The sequence below is a fragment of the Cladosporium halotolerans genome, assembly GCF_011745625.1.
Source record: "Cladosporium halotolerans strain TM138-S3 chromosome Unknown Sca15, whole genome shotgun sequence".
Lineage (NCBI taxonomy): Eukaryota > Fungi > Ascomycota > Dothideomycetes > Cladosporiales > Cladosporiaceae > Cladosporium > Cladosporium halotolerans.
Window position 1 is genome coordinate 41,385 of NW_027191466.1, and position 27,119 is coordinate 68,503.

The window sequence follows — 27,119 nt, forward strand, 5'->3', positions numbered from 1 at the left end:
GAGGGGACGAGTCTCCGCTGATCTGATCGTGCACGAATGTAATCGGACTTCGTACACATTGAGAACCCGTGAAAGAATATTCCTTCCACAGTAACAACTTCCACCCGTGAATGGATATGTCTCTCCCACAAAATGCGCCCGAGATCAATGACATGTTCTGGCAGGCTGCGACCGCACTTTCGCCGACAGCACTGGGGATATAGAAGCTGCATCGTCATCAATAGACCAGTTGTTCAGTTCTAGTATGTGGCTCTCAAACAAAGGGGTCAGTCCAAGGTTAGCAGATCCATATAGGGGCTCGAAAAGCTGTGCTGGAGGATGCATCCAGTTTGCATTCAGGAACTGGGCGACTTCGTTTCGAGCATCCCAGATGGGCTTTCGTAGCTCCGGATGAGTGACGAGGGCGTCGCGGATGTCGGGCCTGGTGGAAAGTGAGTGTCCGGACTAAGCTTGACAATACCTCGGCTTGTTCTCCTTACCATAGGATGAGGTCGATCCAAGATGGATGTGGAATGCTCATCTGAGCGATGGTGGGCCTCAGAAAGAACGGAACTCTCTCGTAATGGGCACTTGTTGGACTGATCAACCACTGCCGCATGAATGAGCGATGATGGCGCCGGGTCTTCTCGCTTTCACTGGGAGTCTTACACGAAGGTATCTTGTGATGAGAGTGACAAGGCCACAGGTTTCCGGCACTCCTAGGCTGCCATGCTGCATGGCAGTTCGGGTCACGTATCGATTGAGCGTAGTAGGGTCTGATTCAATCCTGGCCACAACGAAGACTTCGTCTAGGTCGATGTCAACGTTACCGAGAACCAGCTCAGGCTGCCAGCCATCGCAGATGAGCTGTCTTTGCTGATTGACAAAAGCGTCGAGCATTTGACATTCTGGCAATGTCTCTTGGAGATGCAAGGGCCTCAGCAGATGCATGAACGCTTCGGTGTGGTCCGTTCCTCTGCTGGCACTCTTCTTTGATCTCCTGTGCTCGGTCTCGCGCCGCTGAGGCAGGCGATTGAGTCTGAATGGCTGCATGGCGGAGGCTGCAGCTCCAGACTGTGAAATCCCATCCTCGTCGCTTCCCTTGCCGGCAGGTTCGCAAGGTCGGCTAGGCGTTCTGGTGGTGTGAGACCCCGATCTCTGAACGAAGTCGGTTTGGTCGTCCATACTGGTGTTGTCAATGAATTGGCCGGCTAATATCTTGAGTGAGTAGCACCTACCTCTTTACGGCTCTGGCTCCGGTGGTCCAAAAGAATTTCGGTTGAGACGTTCGAACGCCAGGTATGTTCAGGCGACTTGGGCCACCTGCTGCAGAAGGTTGTGGTCTCAGCAAGCTTGCAGCTTTTCGGTTGATTTATCAAGCGCCGAACACTGTCAGCCGGCATCATCGGAAGGACGTGTGGTGCTCTGTCGCCGCCCTCCCGGAAAGGATGTGCGAGATCGCGAATCGAAACACGGCATTGGTAAAGCTCAATGCGAAAGAGGGCGCTCTTTTCGAAGGAACCGGCAACGGCCGCAAGCGCTCTACTTCCAAATGATGTAAAGGTGGCACACGGTCCCTACAGGTGGTTTCTGGGGTGAGCACAGTACTAGGTACCTAAAGCGGAGGACGTAACCATGAGTGCATAGGCGACTGATTGAAGAGGGCACGAGCGGGCTCACGCTACAAGGGTTTCCCGTCCATGCACTCAACCTCCACTACAGGCCACGAAGCCAAGACGTGGCAGCGGCAAGGAGCTACTTCCGGCTTGCGTCGACGGGACGGATGACGAACCGCGCGCCCATGGAACTTTCCTGGAGGGGTTTGACATGCGTGTAAAATGCGCCAAGCAGTGGCGACCAAGATGCAGTACTCAGTAGAAGTCGCACCAGCGCGATGGGTCACACTCGTTCATACTTCCAGCGATCTGGAGAAAGCTTATGTGATTGTTGATCTACCTACACTAGATGGTCCTGATTGGCGATGCCAGACGACCCGATCTCTGCGCAAAGATGCCACTCACGAAGCCCATTCTCACCACTGCTTCGAAGAGGGCGCCGAGAAATCCATAGGTGGTAACGCATTCGGCGCACTTCTGCGAGCCGTATTACCCTCACCTGCAGGTGAAGTAGGGCTAGAGATTCCCTCCGACGTTCCTTCATCTTCCGTGATCGCAAATGTTGTCTTTTTGCTGATCTCCAGCTTTGGCGCAGCCGAGACACTTGGCGAAGCGTTCGACTTCTGGGCTCTGCTGTTAGAGCGGGCAGGAATCTTCACGACTCCTTTGCTGGTGATCTCGTATTCCTGCTCCTCGTCGGACTGGCGCTTTTCGAAATCCATGACCGACAGCTGATAACCGCTGTCGCCTTGAGAATGATTGTCATGGTGGCGGTCGTCGACGATGGGGTCTTGCGAGGTAAGCTCCATCCCGGTGCCCGATTTCATTGTGTTGTTCCTTGTGTAGCGAGTGTTTGAAGAGTACTGAGAGTATATGTGACCAGTCCACTTTCGGAACGGCTTCCAAAGGACCGTCTTCATGGCTGGTGCGCAGGCGCAGATGACTGCGAGGTCAACCTCCAGGGCAGCGCAGATCCAGAGTGGGTAGGTGTACCAGGACTCGTCGTAATGGGCGATCAGACTCATCCAGATGAATACCGTCCGAAAGATACCGCAGATTGTGACGATCACGCCTGTGGCCAACATAGCGACGACGCCTATGCGGTCTCTGAGGGGCATTTGCAAGCGCATGACGATCGGGATTGGCAGGACAGTGCACAAGAGGTCGGAGACGCAGCTCATGATGCCTGCAGCCATGGTTATGACACCTTCATCTAAGCAGTGGCTGCCCTCGATAATGTCGGGGAATTGCCAATACGCTTGTACAGGTCTGGTAAGAGAGCTTTAGCCGAGGTCGTCACGCGTGGAAAGTTGCAAATACTCACGTGCACTCGAAAACACCAACAAAAATCAACACGATGAATACAGCGATGTTGAAGGCCAGTCCGAAGTGGATTAGCCAAGCGTACCACCAGGTATTCGTGTCCTTGATCAAGCGGTAGTACAGAAGGACTAGGGAGAGCCGCGTGAAGCTGGAGGCACACACAAACATCAACTTCGCAACGAAAGCGATAATAGATGCGCTTTGTAGAGTATCGAGGTGTACGTCCCAGATGTGGCGGTCCCAGCCATAAGATTGGTTGGCGAGGAGCACAACAGCCGTCATTCCAATGGCGAATACATAAGCAAGCAAGATCATAGCATCGTCCCATCCTGGCTTCGACAACCGAATGCGGGAGTACATGCGAACTGCGATGCTGAGTGTAACCAAGATGATGAAGACAATGTTGATTGCGAGCAATTCATTGCCGCGAGTGACCGGGTTGACGTAGTTCGGTGCCGGCCATGCCGCGAAGACCTTCAAAGGGATCTCCCTCATGTCGACGGTATCGCTCCTAGTAAAGACCTAGTGTTCAGCAGCAGAGACGAGTCCGTGAACCTGGTGCAACGACAACAAAAAAAGAAATGAACGAAGCTCGCTGGAGATGCTATGCGAAAAGACAAAGAGACATGGCGCCAGAACAGGACAAGGCCTCGTGCAAACCTGCAGCAGCTGTCATGTACTTACACTCTCCTTATCACAGGCACCGATGGCTGCAGTGCATTGCGCAAAGCGTGAGGCTAGACGACGGCAGACATCTCAATCCGTAGGGGCGTTGATCGTCTGCCGTGCGCTAACATGGCCGATGGAAATGGCAGTCTGGGCGCGGTGGATCGCGATGTGATTGTGAAGACGGCAGTTTGACTCCGGTGGGCCTTGATGGGTGCGGCGACACACTCAAATCACTTCTGCCGGCATTCGTGCGAGAGAGAAGATGGAGGCGTTGGTGAAGAAGTGGGCTTGCTGCGTCGGATTAGGTTCGCACAGTGTTCGGCCGCTGGTGCCGGCTGCAACGGCCAATCAAGGGACGCGCGAGCCAGACGATGGCGCAGATCCCCCGGCCTCGAGCTGTCGATCCTCAGGCAGCCCCGCCAGCTGGTAATCTTCGGCGCTGACACGAAGAGAGAGACGATTCAGCCGCGACTGACTCAGCATCCACGCCTGTGCTGCGCAAGCAAAGCCTGTTCTGGGTAGTCAGCGCGAGGCCTCATGACGGGCGGAACGCCAAATTGCAAACCGCAAGCAGCCAGTCGCCGGGTCTGTGGGGCGCCCTGGCGAGATCATCAGGAGGAACAAGGTAAAAGGCACAGCAGACATGGGCCCCGGCGTGTCTGCAGAGAACCCGGACCGCAGCGCTGTCTACCGACATGCGCAGGCGACATCCATGTCACCGCAAACCCTGACCCACATGTTCACGGCACCATTCAAACGTTGTCGTCCGAACAACACGCCCATGGTCCAGCCACCGAGCGTGCCAGCCCAGTAGTTCGGGCAACTCGCCGTTGAGCGCCCTCCCATAGCGCTGCCCATCGTGGAGAGTCGGCCTGCCCCTTGCCCGGTGTGCAGGGTTCTGGGAACGGCAGTCTGGCACTACCAACGCTAAATGAGCATGGAATCGAGAAAATATCGTGATTGCCCGTAGCGACGTTGACCCAAGCTTTTGGGTGTCGCACTGATTGTAGAGCGCCAGCATGGTTGAAGGCAACAGACAAGTTGGGGTTCGAGGTAGGGTTCAAGATTGGATTCGAGTAAGCTTGCGATCTTGTGGTCCTCTAGGGATCTCCTCATCAGGTGGACTCCGTTGCGCAGCTCCCTGACTAAAACCCATCCGGAGAGGCTCCCCCACCCCCCGTACGGCCCGAATGGGGTCTCATATAAGCTTTTCGACTTGTGTTTTGGAGCACTGAGCCGCGCGTGATACTAAAGTAATTGATTATGTCCTCACGCCCCTGCGTCAGGCATGCTGTGCGATGCCAACGGTTTGAATGACAGAATCTGGTGTGCTTAGGCCACACTTCTTAGCGGCGCCGCCGATACCGCTCTCGATGAGTTCTCATGGCGGTGTTTTGAGTTAGTCACGCTCCTGTACATGTATAAGTGTGTGGTCGTTCAGGAAGGCAATTTGAGAAAAGAATCTAACTCCCGAAAGCCGCTTGAGCTCTCAAGAGTCGCGTGCGATGTAGGTTTAATACAAGCTGTCAAATGGAAGAAAATAAAACCACCTCGCATGAATTGCAAGAGCAGTAGTAACGAAGAAAAAGCAGCGAACGTCTTCGGTGGGTAAATGCTCCACCCTCACTTAGTCAAAACCGCCCGGATGTGAGCTTTGCGCTTTAAGAAGCATTGACAGGAGCAGGGCAGCCAAGGTCGGTCAGAGTACTACCGAGAGTAGAAGTGACAAGCTCAAGAGCATCGGTTCCGATATCAAGGACGCCATTGAGAAGACCAGGCACGGGCCAGAGTAGGAGTTGGTAGACCAAGCAGAGGGTGTCATCGACACTGATCGCAGCATCGATCTTGCCATCTTTAATAGCACCAAAGTCGAGGCCGTCGAAGTGCCCGTCAGCGGTATTACCACCGAAGAGGACAGGCTTTTCAAGGTACATCTTGAGGAAGTTCTCCACGACGCCGACGAGACCGTACGGCTCTTTACGGCTCGTCCAGCCTTCCGGAATGCTCTCGTTGTGGCCGTAGATCCAGGAGCCATCGTCCTGTTGGTGAACGCCGAAAAACGTGGCGACGGTCTCGGTAGAAGCGGATTTGCCATCACCATACAGCTCAGGCAGGAAGGCAGAAGCAGCGTATGAGATAAGACCGATAGGACCGAAGAAAAAGTTAGGGTTCTCTTGTTGAGACTGGTGCCATCGCTGGTGCTTAAGGGAGGAGATTCCGGACTGAGTAAATTGGCCTCCAGTGGTCTCGACCATCTGGGCAAAGAGGGTGACGTTCAAAGTAAAGGCGTCGCCTTCCGCAAGGAAGTAGTCGTCGCGACTCATGGAAGCATCGACCTCGAAGTTACCGTGACCGTTCAAGCCAGGCTGACTACCGGCGATGAGCTCGACAGCGGCTGTGCGACTGGTAGCATCGCAGCCGATAGAGAACTTCTGGCTCAACACGTCACCATCTCCTAGAACCAACGCGATCAGAGTGATAACGGTAGCAAGATCCCAGTTCATATTGAAAACATTCTGACAGGCATCGACGGACTCCTGAAAGTTTGTAATGCCATCACGCGCAATAAAGCCGTGGTTGGCAAGCATGTTCATGCCAGGGCATGGCCCACGGATATCATTCTTGCCAGGAGCGATGAACTTATGGTCCTCGTCACCAGGCATCGGAACCTGATAGCCACCCTTTCCATTGCCGGGCAGGCCATTCTTTGCATGGCTGTAGGGGAAATCGGGGTTCCATTTCGCAGCAGGCTTGTGATCGTGGTTGAACGGGCAGTTTTTGGGGTCGGCCGCAGGATAGGTGTTGTTTTTGGTTTTCTGCTGGTTCAACTCCAGTACTGACAAGTCTGAGAGTCCCGAAAGGTCAAGCAGCTTGCCATCACCGCCAAGGTTAAGCAAGCCCGGAAAGGCCGCAGTGGATCCAATCAGAGCCGAGATCGTAGCGACCTTCATTTTTGCGGTAATTCAAGAAAATGAATAGATTGAAAGAGAGGGAACAAGGGCCAGGGAAGCCGTCCCGCCTGGTGAGTGAAAGGGGAAGGCTTATGTATGACCTTGCTGTTGGCTCGTTGTCCAATCGAATTAAGCTCAGTCAGTAGCAAGGCTACGCGAGTAATGTATCGTGAGCCGCATGTGAAGTACGGGCCTTGTGAAATGGCCAACTGCTTTCTGCGGGCTCATAATTTGTCCGTGGGGGTACCGTGCTGTGTATGTTTGTAGAAATGATCTCCAGTCATGGTTCAGCCGCATGGCTCTTTGATCAGGTGTACACGGCCATCCGCTCATTTGGAACCGCAGCTTTGTGTCAGGATAGATTATCTTCCCCGGTAACAGAAGGCTTGTTATGGTACACTCTCATACGGACAAGCGCAACACACAACGCAAAGGGCCACCGTTTCCCGCTCGCAAGAGTCGTTCAATGGCGTTTCCCGCCGATCACGGAGCAGGGCAATCGTTACCAAGTTCTCGGATATGTGTCGGCTGTCAAAAACGCCACTGATGTCGCGATCATCTGATTGGCAGTGTTGGTGTGATTGGAACCCGCCATCTTGATGTCTATGCTTACCCAACGCTGAAGCGCCAAGTAGTCTGCTGCTGACTACGATCAGGAGAAACGACTGAAGGTCACTAAGCACGATCGATGTCTGCCCTAAAGACAGCCGGTCGCACGCCACGCGAACCCTCAGGGTTTGCCCGAGCCGGCTTCGGGCCCGGAAGCTTTTGTGGGGAAGCCAGTGGTGATCATCAACTAGCGCCGGTCCAGAGTTCAAAGAAAGAGGCAGACCGTTGCACTCTGCACGACTAGAACCGCTCGATGTGATGATGCCTCAGCTTAGCAGCAGGGTCTGCCTGCCTCAATCAGCCCGGCGAACGCAACGCAATCGCGTTGCTGTGATGATGAATCCCGAACGTGGCACAACGTCCAAGGGGTTTGATTGAGCTCCATAATGATAGTACCTCGTTTGACATTCCAGCTCGAGCAGCAGAAACAAAAATCACTCAATCGATTGACTATGAGGCAAGATCCGAATCGGATGTCGGTTGCCGACGTTCTTTGATGAGGGCAAGCCCTTCACCTTGGGAATACACTAGACACGTCAGATTGTTTCGGGCGAAGAGCGTAAACAGCTTGGCTGAGGTCCGACTCTTTATGCATCAAACCAATACCGAGGGGTCGATGGCTTGCGTGTCCGGTAATCCGGTCGGTAGTCACGTTTAACAGGCTAGCAGTGACATGAGAACCCCTAACAGTCGCACTTAAGGCATATGGAGGGAGCGTCGACCACCTTTAAAGTTTCGGTATCGAGGTTGAGGGTTCCGTAAAATGACCCAGGCGAGAGAGTAGTACCGAAGGATTGATCATCCAGGTCCGGTGTGTTACCACTGTCTTTTCAAATGCTGCTTACGCTTCCGCTCCATTCTTCCAGGCTTCGGGCCAACGGACCACTACATTGGAGATAGGGATCTTCTTGAAAAAGGCGAGGCCGTTGACCCATCTTTTGTTCCTCATGTGCGGAAGCTCATCACTTGAGTCATCGATTTCGACGTGTAAGGACAAATGTCGCATACAAAGTCTCCCGTCGTCGTCGGGCTTGAGGTCATTGTGCCATGATGTGAAGGCCCAGAACAATTTCATCTCTCGAGGACTGACAAATATTGCAACAGCATTTTTGGATCTACCTAAGTCAGCGATGACAAGGTGGTCTCCCGCGTCTATCGCTTGGGCGATTTTCTTGGCCATCTGGTCCATGTAGACTTTTCGCGAGGTAAGTGGATGCTCAACAATACTGTCTTCTCGAACAAATTCCCTGAGAAATTTCGCAGCGCTGCACCCCTTGGTTTCACCCTCGCCGTCGCATTTGAAAAGGTAGTCTGCCAGGTCTAACAAGCGATCTCGATGACGATTCATGAGCCTTCTATCGCAGGGGGGTCGTTCCAATTGAGGCGGGTGCTTGCGACGATCGCATTTGGAGGTGTCAATTGACTCGTATTTGCGCCAAAGGTATTCCTTCGTTTCGATTCCGCACTTGCGAAGTTTCACGTCGGAAAACCGGCAGCACTTCAACCATGTAAGCTTTTTCCCATGAACCGGTGGGTCAAAATTCTTGAACGATATTCTTTCCAGGTAGCTTGAGAGGTCTGCAGGATCCGGAAGACTCGTTATTTCCTTAGCGTCGGTGATGACTTCTCCATTCCGTAGATACATCGTTAACGCGCAGGGATTCAATTTATCTGTATTTCCGTACTTCTCTTGCAGCGCTTTCGCGCTGAAGCGATACGCATAGTCGCAAGCATTGGCCACTACTGGCAATCGATCGTATGGTTCTGTCACTTCTCGCTGCCATACATCTGCAAAGATTCTTGACGACATGGCTCGATTCGCATGTCTCTCTCTGAGTTGGTAGAGCAAGTTGTATTTTCCGAAAGCCTCGAGTAGGGACTCAGGGTCATGATCAAGAGAACCATGTTTCGTGTCACCTCGGGTTACAGCAAGGAGGAACCGGGTCGCTTCTTCCCGAAAGTCACATGCGGAGATACAAAGCTTTCCATGCAGAGTGCCAAAATCGTGCGATTTGATTGCATCTGGTTGATGGCGAATTAGCAACTCCATCCGCAGTCCCGCGAGGTATTCCTCCTGGAATATCCATGCTCTAGTCCACCAGCGGTCTTTGCGGATGTGAGTCAACAGCTGAAGCGTACTCTCGGTATAAGTCGAGTTGCACGTGAGTACAGGGACGCCAGTTTGATCGCCATCCTCATGCCTGTCTGAGACCAGACTCCCGGAGAGCAAGGCGTGGAGCAATTCCAATTCTTCTTGACCAAGTGAAATGTCGAGAACACCGAGAGGAAAGTTGCTTCGGCTGTACACAAGATCCATAGAGTCCATTACGATTTGGTGCTCTCCCGGGTTTTGGCAGTCTTTATCAACCCAAAAGTCAGGGACGTCGACGTGCCGGCAATATCGAATAACTCGACGCAGGATATCGTCGCGGACTTCGCTCGTGAGACACTAATGGCTGAGGGTGTAAAACTCATACCCGCCTGTGACGTTGCTGCCTGGGCTTGTTGCCTCTGAGGAGTACGAGACGGCGACAAAATTAGCCGCGTTGCGTGGCAATTTTGTGCGCACGAGGGTATTGGTGGACTCTGAACGCAAGCATTCCAGTTCTTCGGCCCACGAGATGGATTTTTTGTTTTCTGTCGCGAGTTTCCCGAGCTCAAGTATCTCAGACACTAAGCAGGTTGGATCGAGCTCTTCCGAGCATCTACAGGCGGATGTGGATGGCATGGCTGGGGTGAAACGGCGCGTTGCGTATATCGCTCCTCGACAAGAAACTTCACGGAAGAGGCACAGATAGAGAAGTGCTACAGTCCACACCCTGGGGAGGGAGGTGTCTTTGAAGGTATGCCAGCTTCAGCCCAGCCTCTTCACCGGTCGTATAAGCGACGCTTTGCTGTACATGCATGGGCGCCCTCCGGGTTCCATTCATACGAGCTGCCCCCATCTTTGACGCGCCTCGTCATCTGAGTGGATAGTTCGCGATGTTTTCGCGTTCAATCTGTGGGTGATTTGACGCGCCCTACCGCCTGCGGCGTAGATGACACCGAGAGCCGGCTGCAGCGATCTCACTCTAATAAGTCGCGTCGTTCCCATCTGCTCTCAACAGGCATGTCAGGCGCGATAGAAGCAAGGTCAAGATTGTTGTAGGGTGATGGAGAAGACATAGAATGCGAAGTGGCAGTCTGTTATCTCCTTCTATCTCTCCCGCCGAAACCCCACCTTCGTAAAGGAACGAGCGCAAACGCAACCCCGCCAAACTTTGCGGTCCCGAAATTTGTTCGAACAACTCATTATTGTCCTCCAAATACCACCACAAGCCAGTCTTCGTCCACAACCAAATCGACCTCACTGATCTGCCAATTGCCCAACATGAGCGAACTCCCCGCCTGGAAATCCGACCTCATCTCCCTCTGCCTCTCCTCCAACGTCCTCTCCTTCGGCACCTTCAAGCTGAAATCCAACCGGACCTCGCCCTACTTCTTCAACTGCGGCCTCTTCTCCAATGCAAAGCTGATTCGCGCGATCTCCTCTGCCTATGCGCAAGCGCTGAACACACACGCCGAGGAGAACGCCGGCTGGGGCTTCGATGTCCTCTTCGGACCGGCGTACAAGGGCATCCCGCTGTGCGCGACCACCGTGGAGAAGCTTGGATCTCTGGACGAGAAGCGCTGGGGTGAGGTTGGCTACGCATTCAATAGGAAAGAAGTCAAGGACCATGGCGAGGGTGGACTGATGGTTGGTGAGAGCCTCAAAGGCAAGAGGGTGGTGATCATCGACGATGTGATGACGGCGGGCACAGCGATCCGCGAGAGCATTGGGATCATCAAGGCGCAGGGCGGCACGCTGGTTGGCATTGTGGTTGCGGTGAACAGGCAGGAGAAGATGCCCAGCCAGAGCGAGAAGGAGGGCAAGGGCGACGATGGCAGCGTGAGGGGCAGCGCGATTGGCGAGGTCAGGAGGGAGACGGGCGTGCCGGTCATGTCTGTTTTGACTCTGTCGGACCTCATTGAGGGCATCAAGGCCATGGGGAAGAAGGAAGAGGTCGAGAAAATGGAGGAGTACTACAGGCAGTACGGCACTACGGATTAGAGAATCCGTGATCCGGAAACGCTGGAGATGATGCTGCAATGTGCAAAATGCCTATAGACGAAACAACCGAACGATACCCAAACGAGCTCGAGATATTTCATCTTGCGTAAACCTTTGAAAGATACCAAAAGTGATGGCACCGATAAATGTCGGCATTCCACTCAATGTCCTTGTTGCAGCAAATACTTTCAGCTATGATACATTCCCCGTCCATCTCGGCCATCGAACGAATCTCATCCGAGCTATCATACAGCAGCGACTCTCCCACCTACCAGCCTAGTCAAGCAGCCCTCCTAGTCCTCGTTGTCGTCCGCCTGGGCTTCACTACCTCGCTGCCACTGCTCTCTTCATCGCCGTCGTCCTGCACTTGACTGCTGAAGTACGGACTCCTCACAGGGGCAGCCTTGCGGGTACGAGTAGAAGCTCGGCTTTGGCTCTTACGCGGAGTGATCACAACCTGTGGCGAAGCAGCTCTACGCTCATTGGGGTCTTCCACCCCTCCGATGTCTGAGGAGATGTCCGATAGATCTGACATTGACTCTTCCTTCTCGTCTTCGCTGTCCGAGGGGCTAGGGATGACCGGCTGTTTATGCCTCGCCTGTTTGGGCTGGGCTTTGCTTGCCTTCTTCGCAGGCTTGCGACTCGGTGGTGCGGCATCCTCCTCATATTCGACATCGTCCATGGCGCCGTCCGTGGCTTTGTGCAATGTCTGCAGAGACACAGGAGTGATTGGTGCTTTCGAAGCAGCGGAATCGTCTGCATCTTCAGCGATGAAACCACCGCTTTGGTCCTCCGCGCCCTCTTCGATGAGAAAGCCACCATCACCGCCGGCCGCCTGACTCTCATCCTCCTCTTCGTTGAAAAATCCACCTCCCTCAACCTCGTCTCCCCTGTCTGCTTTTTGTTGCGGAACCTCTTCCTCTTCATGGCCAGGCCTGAAGAACCCGCCTTCCATCTCCTCCCCGTCATCAGCGGCAGGTGCGTCAAAAGCGACCTCACGCCTGCCCTCTCGCAGTGCCTTGTTGACAAAAGGGTTGACCTCGTCCCCCTCACCCTCGGCATCCGCATACTCCTTCTGCATGCGCTCCACAATCCGCAGCCCAAACAACATTTTCCGCCACCACTGCAGCGCCAGCCCCGTACGCTTTGTATCTTCCTTCCTCTTCTGCTCCGCCTGTTCAGCATGCCAAGCGTCCCGTACGAGACTCTCATTCTCTTCCGCAACGACAACGCCCGTCAAAACCGGGACAGCACGCTGCTTGCCAAATTCAAAGCCCGTGCAAGCCTCAGCGAAATCAATCTGCAGTCGCTTGCAAATCTTCGCCGAACCCTTGAGGGGCAAGTGCACGGCACCCTTCGGAACCATAGTCGGAACGTAGACGTCCATGTTACCATAAGCGTTCTTAGGAATGACACCGTTCTCGAGCGGCGGCGGGATGATCCAGTCAGTCTGGTCCTGAGCGTACAAACCCTGCTTGAGCTTCTCCCCAGTTTCCTTTAGGGCATCCTCCATCTCGCGCTTGCGAATCAGAGTTACGGCGCGCATTGGGACGTGCTTCATCGGCTGCTCGCCAGGCTTGATCGCGCGGCCTTCCTTGTGCCAGGACTCGACGGTCTTGCACACGGCGACGTCGTCGCGGAGGAAAACAGGATACTCTTTTGCTTTGTCGCCCTTGCCTGTGCAAAAGGTCTTGACAGGCTGCGCGCCAGGGACGATGGCCTCCTCGCGGCGTAGGTGCTGTTCGAGGACGTAGTCGGCAGACTGCTTGTACCACTGCAAGCTTTCCTTCTCTGCCTCCTTGACTTCTTTGCCCGGCTTGAACGGCTTGAGATCAGTCTGCTCCTCCAAGTCGTCGGCTTTCGAGCGCTTGTTTTCTGGCTTGTCGTAGACGCTCATCAGAGTGCGAAACCAGTCGTACTCTTCGTATCTTCGCACTTTGCCTTTGCGATTGTAGATGGGAATTTTTTCGACGGGCATGCGGGTGCCTTTGGTTTTACCAGGGAGCTGATGCTTCTTGAGGTATCGAACGGTGACATCTTTCGCAGTTCCGTCGGCTGCGTATCCGATGGTGTAACACATTACCTGTTTCGCAACCTCCGCCCTCTTACCACGAGGTTCGAATGTCTGTAAAAGCTCTTCGGTTGAAGCGATTGTTGAGAGGATGATGGGATCCACTGGTATGAACTTATGCGATACTGGAGACAGCACCTCGGTCCAATAGTTTGGAAACCCGAGCGATCTATCGTACTTCTTGTTGGATTTCTTCTTCGGGGCAGATGGAGTGACATCTATTACAGAAACATCGTCATCATCGTTATCCCCGCCATTTTCGGCATTCTCGTCATCGTTGTCTGACGGTATTGACGACAGCGGACTGTCCGAATCATCCAGGCTAATCGGATCTCCCTTGTTGCCGCGCGACGACGTTCGAGTCGGTTTCTCTTCTTTGATCGATTTCTTCGTTTGCTTGGGCGTTAAAGCATCCCTCAACTTCGGCGGTGCAATTTTCTTCGGCTTTTCCTCGACCTCGCTTTCATCCTTCGTGTTGTCAGCTTTTGCCGCTGCTGGCTTGGATGACTTTTCGTCAGCCTCTTCCGCCTTGCTCCACCCAAAACCAGCCGGCTGCAGATTTGCTACCATCCTTGTCTCAAGTCCAATCCCTCGCAGCAAAGCAACGAACAGCTGCCCACCAACATCGCGAGAGCCCTCGCATTCTTTGGCTGCCTTGCGAAAATCTTTGATGCTGTCGAATCGCTCGCCATGGCTGTCTGCATCACCACGATTCTTTTCCCAATCTTTGATCTCATCACGCAGCCTCCTGAGCGGCTTGTATCCTTGCTTGCGAAGTCCAGGCGCTGTCACGGCAAAACGCTTCCTCCAATAGGCCGTCAATATCTTGAGGAGTCTCAGCAGAGGATCACCATGACTGAGATCCGGCACGCCTTGCTCCAGATGAGCAGCGTTGTAGCTCCAATCTCGCCCAACGGAAGTGTCCTTGCCCTTTTTACCACGCTTGCTCTTATGCTTGGCCGCCACGGCCTTCTTCTTCGCATCGAGCTCGTCCTTCGTCAACATGCCCATCGCTTCTCTCCAACGTGTCACCTCACGCTTGACGCCTTCTGTCAGACCATCCACGAGCGTGGTTTGCACCTCTTTGTCGTTTAGCCATGAGTTGCGGACGGTGTTGTGCCACATGAGGGCCTGGACATGTAGACAATGCGTTTGCACTCTGATGCGACGTTCTCGCTTCGAAGGGCCCTTGCTGGTTCCGGTCGTAGTGATTTCGGGGATGTAGCTTCCATCCTCGTTTACCGATACGGACACGTCCCCAATCTCAAGCTCGGCAGCAGAAAGTGCTGCAGGCGTGCTCGCAGAATCTGCTTGCTGAAAGGCGTCTTCCCAATCTATGCCATCATCGTCATCGTCCTCGTCGTCGTCATTTTCGTCCTTGCTCACATCTGTCTTGCGTCTTTTCGCCGTCGGTACGTCTTCGAACTCGTCGCTGTCCGCTTCGCTCAGAGACGACTCGTCATCGTCGTCCAGATCCTTCAGAAACTTCTTCGCCTTCTCGGATGACCCTTGTCTTTTCCCGAGCTCATCAGCAGCATCGAACAACGACTTCTTGTCTTGCTTCGACTTGGGCTTGGCCGTAGTCTGCTTCTTCGATGGCGGACTGTCTTGCGCCGGAGAGGCCGAACGCTCCCGCTTGCGAGATACGAAGGGCGGCATGATTGAATGAGTTAGGGCGCAAAGAGCGCTGCAATTAGAGGTTACCACATAGACTTGGAGTGTACATCACAGCTCCCTGCAAGTAAGGTCGACGCGCTCTGGCAGGCACTTTACGCGCATTGGGTGGATGTTTCTGAGATGGTGACGTCAGGCAGCCACGCGCAGAGCTGTAGGAGCTGGCTCGTGGTGGTGGCTCGCGTGGGCAGCCTGACAGCCTCAGCCGCAGCCCGTCAGGTCAGGCGTGTCAGTCAGGTCAGCCCTGCTCCGGCTAGCGAGGCAGGGGCGTCTAGCGCGTCTGGAGGGGCACAGCAATCTCCATTCTTCAACTCCTCCTGGCCCACCATGGAAAAATAAAGACTCTGACATATCCCTGGACACCTCCTCTCTCCCGCCCGCCGCACCGCCACCTCCTCGCCCTTCGCGTTTTCCTTTTGCTTTCTGTTCTCGGGAGTTGGCATTTGGCATACAGCACTCTTGCGCGGCATCACGATTTACGCCTGACGATAGACGATATCACGACTCTCCTCGCATCCGCCGCCCCCAGCTCCACCTAGCATCACTGCGTAGCTCACCATGGCCGACTTCGCGTTCCAGAGACAGGATGAGAGCAAGGTCATCACCTCCGGCACCACGCAGACCGTGCCTCTGACCTGCCACGGCCACTCGCGGCCCATCACCCACCTGGGCTTCTCCACCGCCCTCAACTCCGGCTCCAGCAGCCCTCAGTACTACATGATCTCAGCCTGCAAAGACCAGAACCCCATGCTGCGCGACGGCATCACTGGCGACTGGATCGGGACCTTCATCGGGCACAAGGGCGCCGTCTGGAGCGCGCGCCTGTCCGAAGACGCCACGCTCGCCGCGACCGGCAGCGCCGACTTCAGCGCAAGAGTCTGGGACACATTCACGGGAGAGACGCTGGTGACGCTCGACCACCCCCACATCGTGCGCGCCGTGGCCTTCCCGCCCGGCCAGCGCCCGGGCGTGCTCGCGACGGGCGGGCAGGACAAGAAACTCCGCCTCTTCGACATCTCCGCCGCGACGAGCGCGGCCTCGAACCCCGACGTGCCCACCAACGGCACCACAGGCGAGGCCTGCCCCTCGTACGAGATCGGCGCGGGCGACCACCAGGGATCCATCAAATCGATCATCTGGACGCGCGACCCGAACTTCCTCATCACAGCGTGCGAAGACAAGACGCTCCGCTGGTACGACCTGCGCACGGGCCGGACAGTCGCGACATTCTTGCTCGCCGCCCCTCCCTCTTCCTGCGAGCTCAACGCCGGCCTCGACAACCACCCCGACGGCACCGTGTCCGTCGCCGCAGGCAAGAACGTCTACTTCTTCTCGGGCTCGCAGCCGGGCCAACTGTTGAGCCACATCGCGACGGAGCGGGAAGTGGCGTCTGTGGCGCTGAATGGTACGACGCGGAGGTTCGTGACGGGCTCGCCGGGCGACACGTGGGTGCACGTGTGGGACTACGACTCGCAGCGGGAGGTGGAAACCGGAAAGGGACACCACGGGCCGGTGTGGACTACGGGGTTCAGCCCGGATGGGAAACTATACGCTACGGGCAGTGAGGACGGCACGATCAAGCTGTGGAAGTCTGCGGTCGGTGGGTATGGGCTTTGGAGGTGAGGGAGGGCCTGGCAGGAGGAATCGTTGAGGTTTTGCCATGAAGACGTCTCTCTCTGGGTGCGGTCTGTTCGCTTGAGAAGCATCACGGATGGCATTCTTCGAGTGGTACCAGCGAGGTGCACCGCAGGGAGCACGCTGGTGGAGGAAGGCACGCAAGCGACCCGGCTGTGGTCGAAGCAGTCAAGTGCGAAAGGCAGAGACCCCGTCAGCTGTCGCCTTCGCTGTGCTGCACAGATCCGCCTCTACTACGACGATCAGAATCGCCCGGGAACGCAGGCTGGCGCTTGCCGAAGAAACGGAACTCGCGGCGTGATCTGAAGTGTGAGAGCAAAACAGCGCTTGGTCAACTCGTGCTACGGACTAGCTACCAACAAGTATCAAGAAGATGCCATACACGCAGGTGGAGGGAGAGACGGGAATTGGGCGCAGCTAGGACAGAGCAAGGCATGGCAAGGCAGGCAGCAGCCATCAGACCAAGGAACCGAGAAACCAACAGGTGAGCTCTTGACGATCGCGCACGAACGAGGGCCTTAAGTCATCGTCCGAGATTCCGATCCCGCTGTATCGGTTTTTATCTTACCATTGCGATCCCTGATATACGTAGATGACTCTCGCGAGCTGTTACTGAGCAATCATCAACAGAGAATGTCTACTACCTACACTCGCCTTCTCACGCTCTCATCTCAAACCATGGAAATCGCTTAAGCCCAAATATTACGGAATGACAGAAGGGTCCTTGGGGGATCAAAATCAAGAGTAAGGCAATAGAATAGATAAAATAGTAAATATCTCACTATCGAATCGAACCTCACCAAAGCTCAAAACCAGATCGCATCAGTAATAGCTAGATATCAATCGAAAAGGTAGACAAAGTACGTACGTAAGCGTAGCTGAGAAACGACGAAACAAAACCAAGGTATCCCAAAAGCCAGACAGAAGCGATGCGCGTGAAAGCCCGTGCTCCAAAGAAGGAAACGCCCAATGTACCGTACCGTGGCCCTTGCGCGGAGCATCATGCTACCTCGAGGTAACGATGACCGACCGCATCATCAAGCAAACGATGAAAAAGCCAGCCCAACCCAACCCAAGCCCCCAAGCCGAAGACTCCTTGTCAGTGAGTGCTAGTGCTAGTGCTAGTGCGAGTGGTAGTCCATACTCCTGCTGTTTGCTGTTTGCTGCTGTGCTGCGATAAAAAAAAGAAAGACAAAAAGCAAAGGTCCCCAAGAGCTCCAAGTAATGTGTGTGGGTATCAACCGTTATATCAGTGTTGTTGTTATTGTTTTTTGTGGGTTTTGCGGTTTTTTCTTATTCCCTTTCCAAAGGTTCAGAAGAGAGGAGTCCAGTCCCGAAGAGGCAATGTGAGTTTTGTTCCTTCTGTCTCGCCTTTGTTTTTTCTTTCCGAGTAACCTTTCCTCCAGTCATGTCCGCGCCGGTCGGTATCCAGATGACAGTCCGTATCCGTCCATTAATAATAAAGAGTCCGCACATGCGATTTGATGCTGCGTTTACGGCGCGCCGGGGGTTCGATATCCAACGCCGTAGCTGGAGATCAATCTCCCAAAAGCATAGAAAAGCAATAGCCAATAATCGCCACCCTTCCATACACCCGCTCATGCTGCGATGACCATGCCGCCCGCGAAGAGACCGTCGCGGGATTGCATATGCCCGGCCGTTTGTTCGTGCATGTACTCCGAAGGGAGAAATCCAGATGATCCAGTGATGGAGATGGTATGCGCGTGGTGGTTCCCAAGGAGATAAAAGCAGTAACGCCGTGATCGACATCCGTGTGTCGTGATTTGTTTTCGATTAATGCGACGATGAGATGATTCCGATTAGCGCCCAAGCATATAGTTGCTAATGCTGCCGCGGCTGTCGCGGCCATACTTGCCGCTCATATTAGGCGGAAGGCCGCCGGACAGATTGCGCGGGCCGAATTGTTCGGAGAAATTCTGCTGAATGGATGCACCAGGCATGCCAAAAGGGTCGTTGAACATCATAGCGCCGTTAGTTTGTGATTCAGCCGCCGGGCGAACGTTGTTGTTGGTGTAAAGCCCGGGAGGGGTAGAGAAGCCAGGTGGGGGGCCTGAGACGGCGGTGAAGTTGGACGCAGCGCCATTGCCGTTGCTATGATTATGGTAGCCTGCTCCGCTCATCGAGGGGTGATGCGAGTATGCGCCGTTAGTGTTGACGCCGTTTGATTGCCCTGATCGGACTCCGAGAGGGTTCTTGGAGAAACTGAGTCTGATGCCGCCTTTGACACTGTTATGCAGAGGGTAGCCATAGAGGTCTGAGAGAGCCTGCGAGGCGAATGTTGTGTCTTCGAATTCGACAAAGCACATTGGCCCATTCTGCTTGGTGCGGAAGCACAGGCGCTTGTAGCCACGTGCTCTTGAGAAGATGGTCTTGAGCTCATCCTCTGAAGTCTCGATAGGAAGATTGCCGACGTATAGAGTGTTGCAAGGTGGGTTCTGGTCCGCAGGGTTGATGGGCGGGTACTGCGGCCGGGCCAGGTTCATGCTGTAAGGGTTGTTTGCATTCATGTTGGTGATGTTGGTGGGCGATCGCGGTGCCTGCAAGGTTTGCGACCCTCGAGGCGTTGTGAGGTGGTTGGAGGCAGATGACATAAAACCGTTGCTGCTACCGTTGGTGCCCGTGCTCAGAGACAGACTGCCAAAGCGAGACACGGGTACCTGCGCGTGACTCGATCGACGCAGCTGTTGTCCGCTTTTGGCGTAGGCCAGCGGATCTTTCAGTAATTCTCCGGTCTCGTCGTCCGCGTCGTCGTTGTTGATGACCGACTTGCCAGACACCCGATTCCGGTCGAAACCGTTTGTCAGAGGCGATGTAGGCGAGAACAGGTTCTGGATGTGGTTCGGGTCGGAAGCAGGGAAATCGCTGCCGCTGCCAACTGAGCTTGGAGTGGGCAGTGGTGGTGAGATCTTATCCGTGGACTGGAAAGTGCTCCCATACCGTGATCGGCCCAGTGGGGGTGCGCCGTGGGAGCTCGCTGACGAAGTCGAGCCCGATTCCTGCCTGGGGATGATGCTGTCGATGGTAGCTCTTCTTTCGAATATTCCAGGTGCCTGTACCTCAACAATCATCTTCGCCTCTTTTGTGCTTGACTTTCCGTTGAGCTTGGCTTGCGCCTCGTGAGCGCCAGCTGATGTGCGGAAGCGCGCAACGGCAGTCGCAAACTGATAGTCCTCCTGGTAAGGCGAGCGGACAATCTCGGTGCTGATGAGATCCTCGGCGAAAAGCAGCATGCTCTTAAGCGCATCGTTGCTGATGGATCGCGGCAATTTCCGGATAATGATGGTCGGCATCGGTCGGACATCGCCTGTGAAAGCGGAGGGGTCGGAGTTGCTGGCGGTCAAAGGAGGAGGATGGGAGTCGAGGGAGCGATCGGAATGGTGTCGGTCGTTGGGTGCTGGGAAGGCGAAGGACTGCGAGGGGAAGAGCGACCGGCCAGGGCCAGCTGAGGCGCGATCTGATGTGTAGGAGGTCATGGGCGGCGACACTGAGCCTCCAGACCCGAAGCTCTTGTCTTGTAACATTGTGAATAGCTGTGACCGAAAGGATGCGATTTTCTGACAAGCGGTCGACTGGCAGTCGGATCCGCGTCTTTAAGGTGTCGCTGGCGTGTGTGATGTGATGGCAGCCGGAGTGGGCGGCGGGTTGGGCTTTAAGCTCGCTCGACTGGGCCTTAAGCTTTCAGGCGAGAGGCAGGAGATAAGTGCGCTCGTCGTACGACGCGCGAGGCGGGCGTGAGAGCGCGACGAGCTGGTTTTGCGAGAGCAATGAGTGTGCCGTATCGCATAGAGAGGTTGAGATGGGAAGGGCGCGCGCAAGAGTGGATGTGCGCCGTGGCCGGGCAGCCAATCAGGATGCGATCGCAAGAGTGACGCGCACGCGCGATGCTAGCGACGCGATGCGACCGGGAGGGGTGGAGATGGCCGAGGACGTCGTGCTGGGGCGGCGACGGCTGCGAGAGCGATATACCTTAACGTCAACAGTCGAGTGTTGCGAGCAGCGAGCAGTGACGGTCTGGACGGCGGCGCAAAGGAGCGAGAGCGGGAGCGCGCAGGCAGGCAGGCGGCAGCGGCAGACGGTGAGATGCGGAAGGGTCGCGAAGGAGGGCTGCGCTGTCAAGCCACCGGGCGAGCGAGGTGCCGATGGGCGGGCGCGCGATTGGCGAGCTGGACGAGGCGTGCGCGCTGGATGTGCAGTAGTCTGGAGTCGCAGTGCAGCGGGCAGAGGTGCGCGGGCGAGGCGTGGGCGTGCGCGCGGCGAGTGGTCTGGTGGAGGGAGAGGTGGGAGGAAGAGGTGTAGGATGCAGGTGGTGGCAGCAGTAGTAGGCCGAAGGGCAGATCAACAGGCCGAAGACGGCGGGACGAGACGAGACGAGGCGAGACGAGCGAACCACGGCGGGCAGACGACAGACAGACAAGCAGGCAGGCAGGCAGGCAGGCAGACTCAGGCAGACTCAGGCTCGGGCGCGCGACGGGGAGTCGAGTCAGTTAAGGCAAGGCGAGAAGGCGAGACAGGCAGAGACGCAGAGACGCAGAGAGGCAGGGCAGGGCAGGCAGAGGCGGGTGGTGGGAGGCCGTGGGGATGGCGGATGGCGGATGGCGGACGCAAGCTGGGAGTGCTGGGATGGCGCTGGGGAGCGGATGCCCGAGTCTCTCCCACCAAAGACACCCGCCCTCTCGCCAATGGGGCCCCTCGCCGCCTGCCTGAGCCCGTCCGGGCCTCGAGACCCTCGACACAGGTGGCAGATGGCCGCGCTCGTCTCGCTCGTCTCGCCAGATAGTCTCGCCGCCACCAATACCACCGCCGCCAACTGCGCGCGCTGCTGGCTCGCGCCCCTCCTGCTCGCCGCCCGCCCCCTCATCGTCTGCCCCAGCACCCCAGCGCGCGGGCCCGGCCAGACCGCGTACCTTGGATGCGCTGACTGCCCGGCGGTATGGCGGCGGGCGGACTGTGCTGACATGTATGCGACCTCCTCCGATCCGCCTTACAAGCTACCTTACCCTGCCTACCACCAGCGACAGCGTGCGACAGCCTTTCGCGCTGCACGCGTCGCGTTAAAGCGGGTGCAGGCGGGCGCAGGCGGGCGCAGACGGGCGCTGGGGGGAGGTAGCACTCGAATGCCGGCCGCCGCATCCCTCGACCACGCGCGCTGCACTGCACGCCTCTCGCCAGCAGCAGGAGACGCGTCGTGGCGTACTGGGCAGAAGAGCCGGGTAGTCCGGTACCTCCAGCGCGTCGCGGTAGGGTGTGTCCACGGTGTATTCACGAGATCTCCCTCCTCGCCCTGCCCTTCACATGCCATTCCCGCCGTCGTGCTGTCGCGCCGCCGGTCGCGAGCAGCGCTGGCCTGCGCCGGGCGGCCGTGGTTGCGCCATTTTACCAAAGCCTCGTCCCGCGGGCCATCTCGACCCAAGACAGTTTTGGTCCGTCCAAACTCTGCCCGCAGCACATCGCGCCCCGCCGCCGTGATTGGGCAGGCCGCAGCGAGGCCGAACCAGCTCGCCGCGCCTCGCGAACCATCAACTACACCCGCTACCGGCGAGGCGAGCGCGCCAGTCTGCCGCTGGCAGTTCAGCTGCTGATAGTTAGTGTGCTCGCCCGCCCGCGCCCTGCCGTCTCGCCGTCGTTGTCTGCGTCACCGACGCCGTGCTGGGCGTGCGACGGCCAGCCGCCCACTCGCAGGGCTGCAACGGGCCTGCAGCCCTGTCCCTGCAGCGGTCTGGGGTCCGAAGCCGCTCTCCGTCCCCGACCAGCGCGCACGCCGCACCCACCCGCGCAATCTGCTGTGCAGACAACACCACACATCCCTGACCCTGCCCGCTACCTTCTTTCCCCTTCCGCCCACAGCGACCTCTCGATCCCCGCGCCGCCCACACCCACTTTGCCATCTCGTCGGCGCGGCCTGTCGCTCCCCGGAGCCTACTCGCCGCATACTTCGCCGTCAGCTTTGCTCCTCATCCCGACCCTGACAGGCAAATCCCCGCCAGCGAATCCCCAAAGCAACCACCGCCGCTGACCCGCGCTTGGCCGTTCCGCGCGGTGTCGCATCGAGTGCGCCTTCACGTGCATCCGCCCAGATGAACTCGAGCCTCGAATCCCGGGCACAAGCTGACACCCGCAGACGGGAGAGCTGCCTTGGCTGCAGAAGGCTGCGGCATCCAGGCGGCAGTGTGTTACGCCCAGGCGAAATGCAGCCACTCCCGGGGCAGGGCAGGCCGGCCGGAAGTCGACAGGTCCATGATCGAACAGGCATGCTCACGCTGCCGTCGTCCTATCCAGGAATTGCCGTCGCACAAGAACCTCGCAAGCAGGCCTTTCGAGCCGCACGCATCTAGCGCGTCGAATGGGAGGCTCGTGACGCTCAAGGTACAGTATCAAAAGGCGACGTCGAATCCCGGCATCGCCCGCTTTCCAGCCTGAACCCTCAGGCCTTCAGGCGTCTTACACCTCCAAGCCGTCTGTCTACCTGCGACCTGTCCAACGTGCTGCGGCATCTTAAACGTTGGGAAACACGTTAAAAAGTGACTGATCATGTGCGGCAGCCCTGCTTCCGACTGCTGCAAGCGCGACAGGCACATCGCTGCTTGCCCGTTGTCGCACGACTGCTTCCCAGTCCCAGCAGACTGAGTGCCGGGGTTCGGGACTCGGCCGCCTGCACAAGCCCTCGCGCGTCTTTCACGTGCTTCCGTCGTGGCGACACGAGGCTTGCGTGGTCGTGTCGCGGACCGCTTGTATGACCGCGCGAGTCCGCCTCCGTAGTCACGACCCGCGTGTCTGTCGATGGACGATACGATCCACGCCTTATCGGCGCAATCGCATCGTATCACAGACTGACCAGTCGTCGACAAGCCAGCCTCTCCCACGCAGAACCAAGCCACAACCAGCACCAACGCCATCCGTGCAACCAGCCACGACTCCCAGCCGGGAAAAGCAGCGGTGCCAAAGGAAACCCCAATCCCCGCAAGCCGAAGCTGACACACGAAACCTGATCCGCGCCAGCACGACATCTCCCCGTCGACCAGAAAGAAGCAAAAGGCCTCACAGCTATGCCATCCACTCCAGCATCCTCCCCAACCCGGCCGCATGATCGTCCTGCCGTTCCAGCTGGCACCCGTCGCCGGACGCGGACTCGCCGCCCACTCGCGCAGCCGACCTGCAACGCCAAACCTACGGCAAGCACTTGAGCGCGCGAGCGCAGTGTACTTGTACGCCTCTCGATAGATGAACGTACCACCGCAACCGGATTGATCGGATTTGGTTGTGCATTGCAGGCTGAGAGGTAGGTAGCTAGGTGGGTCAGGACCTTTTTCCGCGATGGACGTCGTTTAGGCAGGAAGGGTCGCGGAGTGGAGTGATGATCGACAAATCACAGAGCCGTGGTTGACGATGGAACGTCACTTCGTACATGGTGTGAGGGTCTGATTCACGTGCGAGTGATCCAGGATCGTCGCTGAGGCACGTCTGAGCGCCAGAATGTGCACGTGACAGTTTCGAGACGAGATTGCAAATTTTGAGACGGTAAACCGAGGTCTGATTGAGGTAGGTAATGTCGGTCTGGTGTACGCCGCAACTAGGATCACACAAAAAGCGCCCGCAAGAGATGGTTCGCGCTAGAGCAATCGGTCGTCGCATAGCTCGAAACCAACATCAAACGACGCCTCAATCGAGTCGCATCGCTGTTTATCTCTCTTCAACCAAACAATCTTGAATCGTTAACACTCTGATAATTACGTTCGAACTAAACTCATAGTCCTTCAATTTCAAAGACCTCAATACCTCAATTCGCTACCAACTTGCCCTTCAAAAACTCCCCAAACGCCACCACCTCTCCCCAAACCCACCTACTTCTTCTTGCCCTCCCCCTTCCCCTCCTCCCCCTTCGTCTCCACAACCTTGACCTTGACATCAAACACATCCCTCCCCACCCCAACAGCCATCATCCTCAACACAGCCTCCACATTCTCCTCCGTCAGCAGCGTCTCCCTCACCCAAACCCTACTATCCCGCCCCTCGGCCGCCCACTTGACCGTGACCTCGCGGACGGCCTCGCGCACGTCTTTGCCGCGGTACTTGCCCATGAACTCCTGGGCGTTGGGGGAGGAGGAGAGCAGGGATTCGATTTGCGTGGTGAGGTCGGCGAGGGAGAGGCCGGGGTTGATGAGGAGGACTGGGGTTTCGAACAGTCAGTTGGATGGCGTGGTGGGAGTGATCGCGAGGGATGGGAGGTGGGGAATTTCTGGTCGATGTGTTGGCGGTTTGCCGGTAAGTACTTACTTTCGTGGCGCGCGGAGCCGTCGATTGTGAAGAGGGCGGGGAACTCGTGCTCGCCGGTGCGTGGGAGGGAGGTTCTCTTTCCTGACGCCATTTTGTCTGGTAGTGGGGTGTTTTGGTGGCGGGGGTTGATATAGTTAGGTTGATGTGAAGTTTGAATGCAAGTGGAAGTATACCCTTGAGCTTGTGACTCAGCAGGTCGAAGCTAGAGAAGTGTGTAGGAACTCAGATTCATTGAGCAGATCGATTTTCATCCACGCAGCTTAAGAGCTGAACAGCTCTGGGGCAGGGGAGCTTGCCAGGTTTTGGTGCGGCGTCTGCATGACGTCGCTTTTTGTTTACTTCGCTGCGATTGCACGGACATTTGTTGACGTTGTACGCTATTGCTAAATAATCGTAGCTTCCAGGACCGAGGAAAGATCAATTACATACAGATCGCTAGAAACATATTGTCTAAAGTCATGCATGAACGCATCTTCACACTAGCAAGAAGCAGGGCGACGGTTCGCCCGATGCTCTCCATCTTTCTAACGGCGCGCCAGTGCCTCAGACAGCCAATCACCAAGGCCGTCTGCGAACCTCGGCTCGTCAGCTCGTCCATCACCTATGCTCGGCCAGCAACCTCGCCTACGGCCGCAACATCTATATAAGAATATCCTCAGAAGAAACAACATCTTTTGCTCGAAACCGCCCGTCGAGCTCGCTATCCACGTTCACCATCAGATAAATCCACATAACCACACCTCAAAATGCCTCCCTCAGACTACCCCCCACAACCACACTTCAACCTCACCTTCCCCTCCCCCTACGTCGCCCAAGTCGAAATCTCCCGCCCCGAAAAGCTCAACGCCTTCACAGAACCCATGGTGCACAGCCTCGGCGCAATCTTCACGCAGCTCTCCACCGACCCCTCCATCCGCGCCATCGTGCTCACAGGCGCCGGCCCGCGCGCCTTCACCGCCGGCCTAGACGTGCAGTCCGCCTCGGAATCCGGGCCCCTCTCGCAAACCAACCGCGACGAGCCCCTCGACACCGCGCGCAAAGCGGCCCTGCTGCGCCGGCACGTCCTGCAGTTCCAGGACAGCGTGTCGGCGCTGGAGCGGTGCGAGAAGCCCGTGATCGCGGCGCTGCACGGGATTTCCTACGGCATCGCGCTGGACATCACGACGTGCTGCGACGTGCGGTACTGCTCTTCGGACGTGCGGTTCGCGGTCAAGGAGGTCGACATCGGGCTCGCGGCGGACGTGGGGACGCTGACGCGGCTGCCGAAAGCGAACGTGCCGATGAGCTGGATCAAGGAGGTGAGCTTGACGGCGCGGGAGTTTGGGGCGGAGGAGGCGCTGCGCGTGGGGTTGGTGTCGGGGGTGTTTGGGACGCGGGAGGAGGCGGTCGAGGGGGCGCTGGCGCTGGCGAGGAAGATTGCGGAGAAGAGTCCTGTGGCGGTGCAGGCGACGAAGGAGGTGTTAAACTTCTCGCGGGATCATTCCGTGCAGGATGGTGAGTCTGGTCGTTTTCTTTGTAATTGTAGACAAATCGTCTGTCGCGGATTCAGCTGACTTTCTCTATCACAGGTCTCAACTATGTTGCCGCGTACAACATGAGCATGGTGCAGTCGACCGACGTGAAAGATGCCATGCTAGCCGGATTGACGAAGAAGAAGCCTACGTTCGCGAAGTTGTGATAGCATTGCAGAGCATCTCAAAAATTGATAGATATTGCCCAAAGGGCCCATCTGCAATGCCCTTAAGAGAGAATTTCAGCACCCGCCTTCACCTCAATTCCTCCATCACAGCTCACAGCGCAGATCGAAAGTCCACTGTCCGTCTTGCGAGGTGGAATATGTCGTGCAGCAGCAGGTTCTGCGTCTCATACAAAAGGAGATGGTATAGCATCGGATGCACGCCACCTCGAACTTCCAAAGAATGATGTTCCGCGATCGTAATTCACGATCCGTTCAGTAGTCCAGGTAAGTGGTATGTATGCATCGGTAAAACAACTATCAAGGTGTTCAGGTACGGGCAAAGCCGACCTCTAGAATCGAAGCACCGAAAGTAAGACCTTGTCTGAACAAGGTAGTCGCACCTTCCGACCGTGAGCGGAGACAGCCCAAAAGCGAGCGTCCAAAAAGAAGGAAGGTGAGAGGACATTCAGTAAAAGAAAACATGAGAGCAATCTTTTGTTAAACTTTCTCATATTCTCCCCCTCCCCCCATC

At 56.4% G+C, this 27,119-nt stretch overlaps 9 protein-coding genes across 9 annotated transcripts; 3 read left to right on the top strand and 6 right to left on the bottom strand.

Moving 5' to 3' along the window:
• Nucleotides 1-1,164, bottom strand: WHR41_05389 (uncharacterized protein; the record flags this gene model as incomplete). The annotated part of the gene is made up of 3 exons (XM_069373994.1): nt 1-421; nt 480-589; nt 649-1,164. 3 exons carry the CDS (start codon nt 1,162-1,164, stop codon nt 145-147), a joined length of 903 nt encoding a protein of 300 aa, XP_069229448.1. The 3' UTR covers nt 1-144.
• A 720-nt stretch (nt 1,165-1,884) lies between these two features.
• On the bottom strand, nt 1,885-3,785 carry WHR41_05390 (uncharacterized protein). The gene is made up of 3 exons (XM_069373995.1): nt 3,603-3,785; nt 2,920-3,429; nt 1,885-2,864 (listed from the first exon to the last, which is right to left on the bottom strand). Exons 2-3 carry the CDS (start codon nt 3,411-3,413, stop codon nt 2,012-2,014), a joined length of 1,347 nt encoding a protein of 448 aa, XP_069229337.1. The 5' UTR covers nt 3,414-3,429; nt 3,603-3,785; the 3' UTR covers nt 1,885-2,011.
• Nucleotides 3,786-5,248: 1,463 nt separating this feature from the next.
• Nucleotides 5,249-6,538, bottom strand: WHR41_05391 (uncharacterized protein; the record flags this gene model as incomplete). Its single annotated transcript, XM_069373996.1, has 1 exon — nt 5,249-6,538. The coding sequence occupies one exon, from the start codon at nt 6,536-6,538 to the stop codon at nt 5,249-5,251; it is 1,290 nt and encodes a 429-aa protein (XP_069229336.1).
• Nucleotides 6,539-10,517: 3,979 nt separating this feature from the next.
• Nucleotides 10,518-11,237, top strand: WHR41_05392 (uncharacterized protein; the record flags this gene model as incomplete). Its single annotated transcript, XM_069373997.1, has 1 exon — nt 10,518-11,237. One exon carries the CDS (start codon nt 10,518-10,520, stop codon nt 11,235-11,237), a length of 720 nt encoding a protein of 239 aa, XP_069229339.1.
• A 280-nt stretch (nt 11,238-11,517) lies between these two features.
• WHR41_05393 (uncharacterized protein) lies at nt 11,518-14,967 on the bottom strand (the record flags this gene model as incomplete). The annotated part of the gene is made up of 1 exon (XM_069373998.1): nt 11,518-14,967. The coding sequence occupies one exon, from the start codon at nt 14,965-14,967 to the stop codon at nt 11,518-11,520; it is 3,450 nt and encodes a 1,149-aa protein (XP_069229338.1).
• Nucleotides 14,968-15,540: 573 nt separating this feature from the next.
• On the top strand, nt 15,541-16,605 carry WHR41_05394 (uncharacterized protein; the record flags this gene model as incomplete). Its single annotated transcript, XM_069373999.1, has 1 exon — nt 15,541-16,605. The coding sequence occupies one exon, from the start codon at nt 15,541-15,543 to the stop codon at nt 16,603-16,605; it is 1,065 nt and encodes a 354-aa protein (XP_069229341.1).
• A 1,832-nt stretch (nt 16,606-18,437) lies between these two features.
• Nucleotides 18,438-20,159, bottom strand: WHR41_05395 (uncharacterized protein; the record flags this gene model as incomplete). Its single annotated transcript, XM_069374000.1, has 1 exon — nt 18,438-20,159. The coding sequence occupies one exon, from the start codon at nt 20,157-20,159 to the stop codon at nt 18,438-18,440; it is 1,722 nt and encodes a 573-aa protein (XP_069229340.1).
• Nucleotides 20,160-24,202: 4,043 nt separating this feature from the next.
• On the bottom strand, nt 24,203-25,204 carry WHR41_05396 (uncharacterized protein). The gene is made up of 2 exons (XM_069374001.1): nt 24,910-25,204; nt 24,203-24,802 (listed from the first exon to the last, which is right to left on the bottom strand). The coding sequence occupies exons 1-2, from the start codon at nt 24,998-25,000 to the stop codon at nt 24,477-24,479; spliced, it is 417 nt and encodes a 138-aa protein (XP_069229343.1). The 5' UTR covers nt 25,001-25,204; the 3' UTR covers nt 24,203-24,476.
• A 451-nt stretch (nt 25,205-25,655) lies between these two features.
• On the top strand, nt 25,656-26,587 carry WHR41_05397 (uncharacterized protein; the record flags this gene model as incomplete). The annotated part of the gene is made up of 2 exons (XM_069374002.1): nt 25,656-26,403; nt 26,478-26,587. 2 exons carry the CDS (start codon nt 25,656-25,658, stop codon nt 26,585-26,587), a joined length of 858 nt encoding a protein of 285 aa, XP_069229342.1.
• Nucleotides 26,588-27,119: the final 532 nt, after the last annotated feature.

Excerpts from the sequence above, each read along its gene's own strand:
- WHR41_05396 (XM_069374001.1), bottom strand. The coding sequence starts at position 25,000 with ATGGCGTCAGGAAAGAGAACCTCCCTCCCACGCACCGGCGAGCACGAG. Across the intron at positions 24,803-24,909 it reads CGGCTCCGCGCGCCACGAAA|TCCTCCTCATCAACCCCGGC; the intron begins GTAAGTACTTAC and ends TCGAAACCCCAG.
- WHR41_05390 (XM_069373995.1), bottom strand. The coding sequence starts at position 3,413 with ATGAGGGAGATCCCTTTGAAGGTCTTCGCGGCATGGCCGGCACCGAAC. Across the intron at positions 2,865-2,919 it reads GTTGGTGTTTTCGAGTGCAC|ACCTGTACAAGCGTATTGGC; the intron begins GTGAGTATTTGC and ends CTCTCTTACCAG.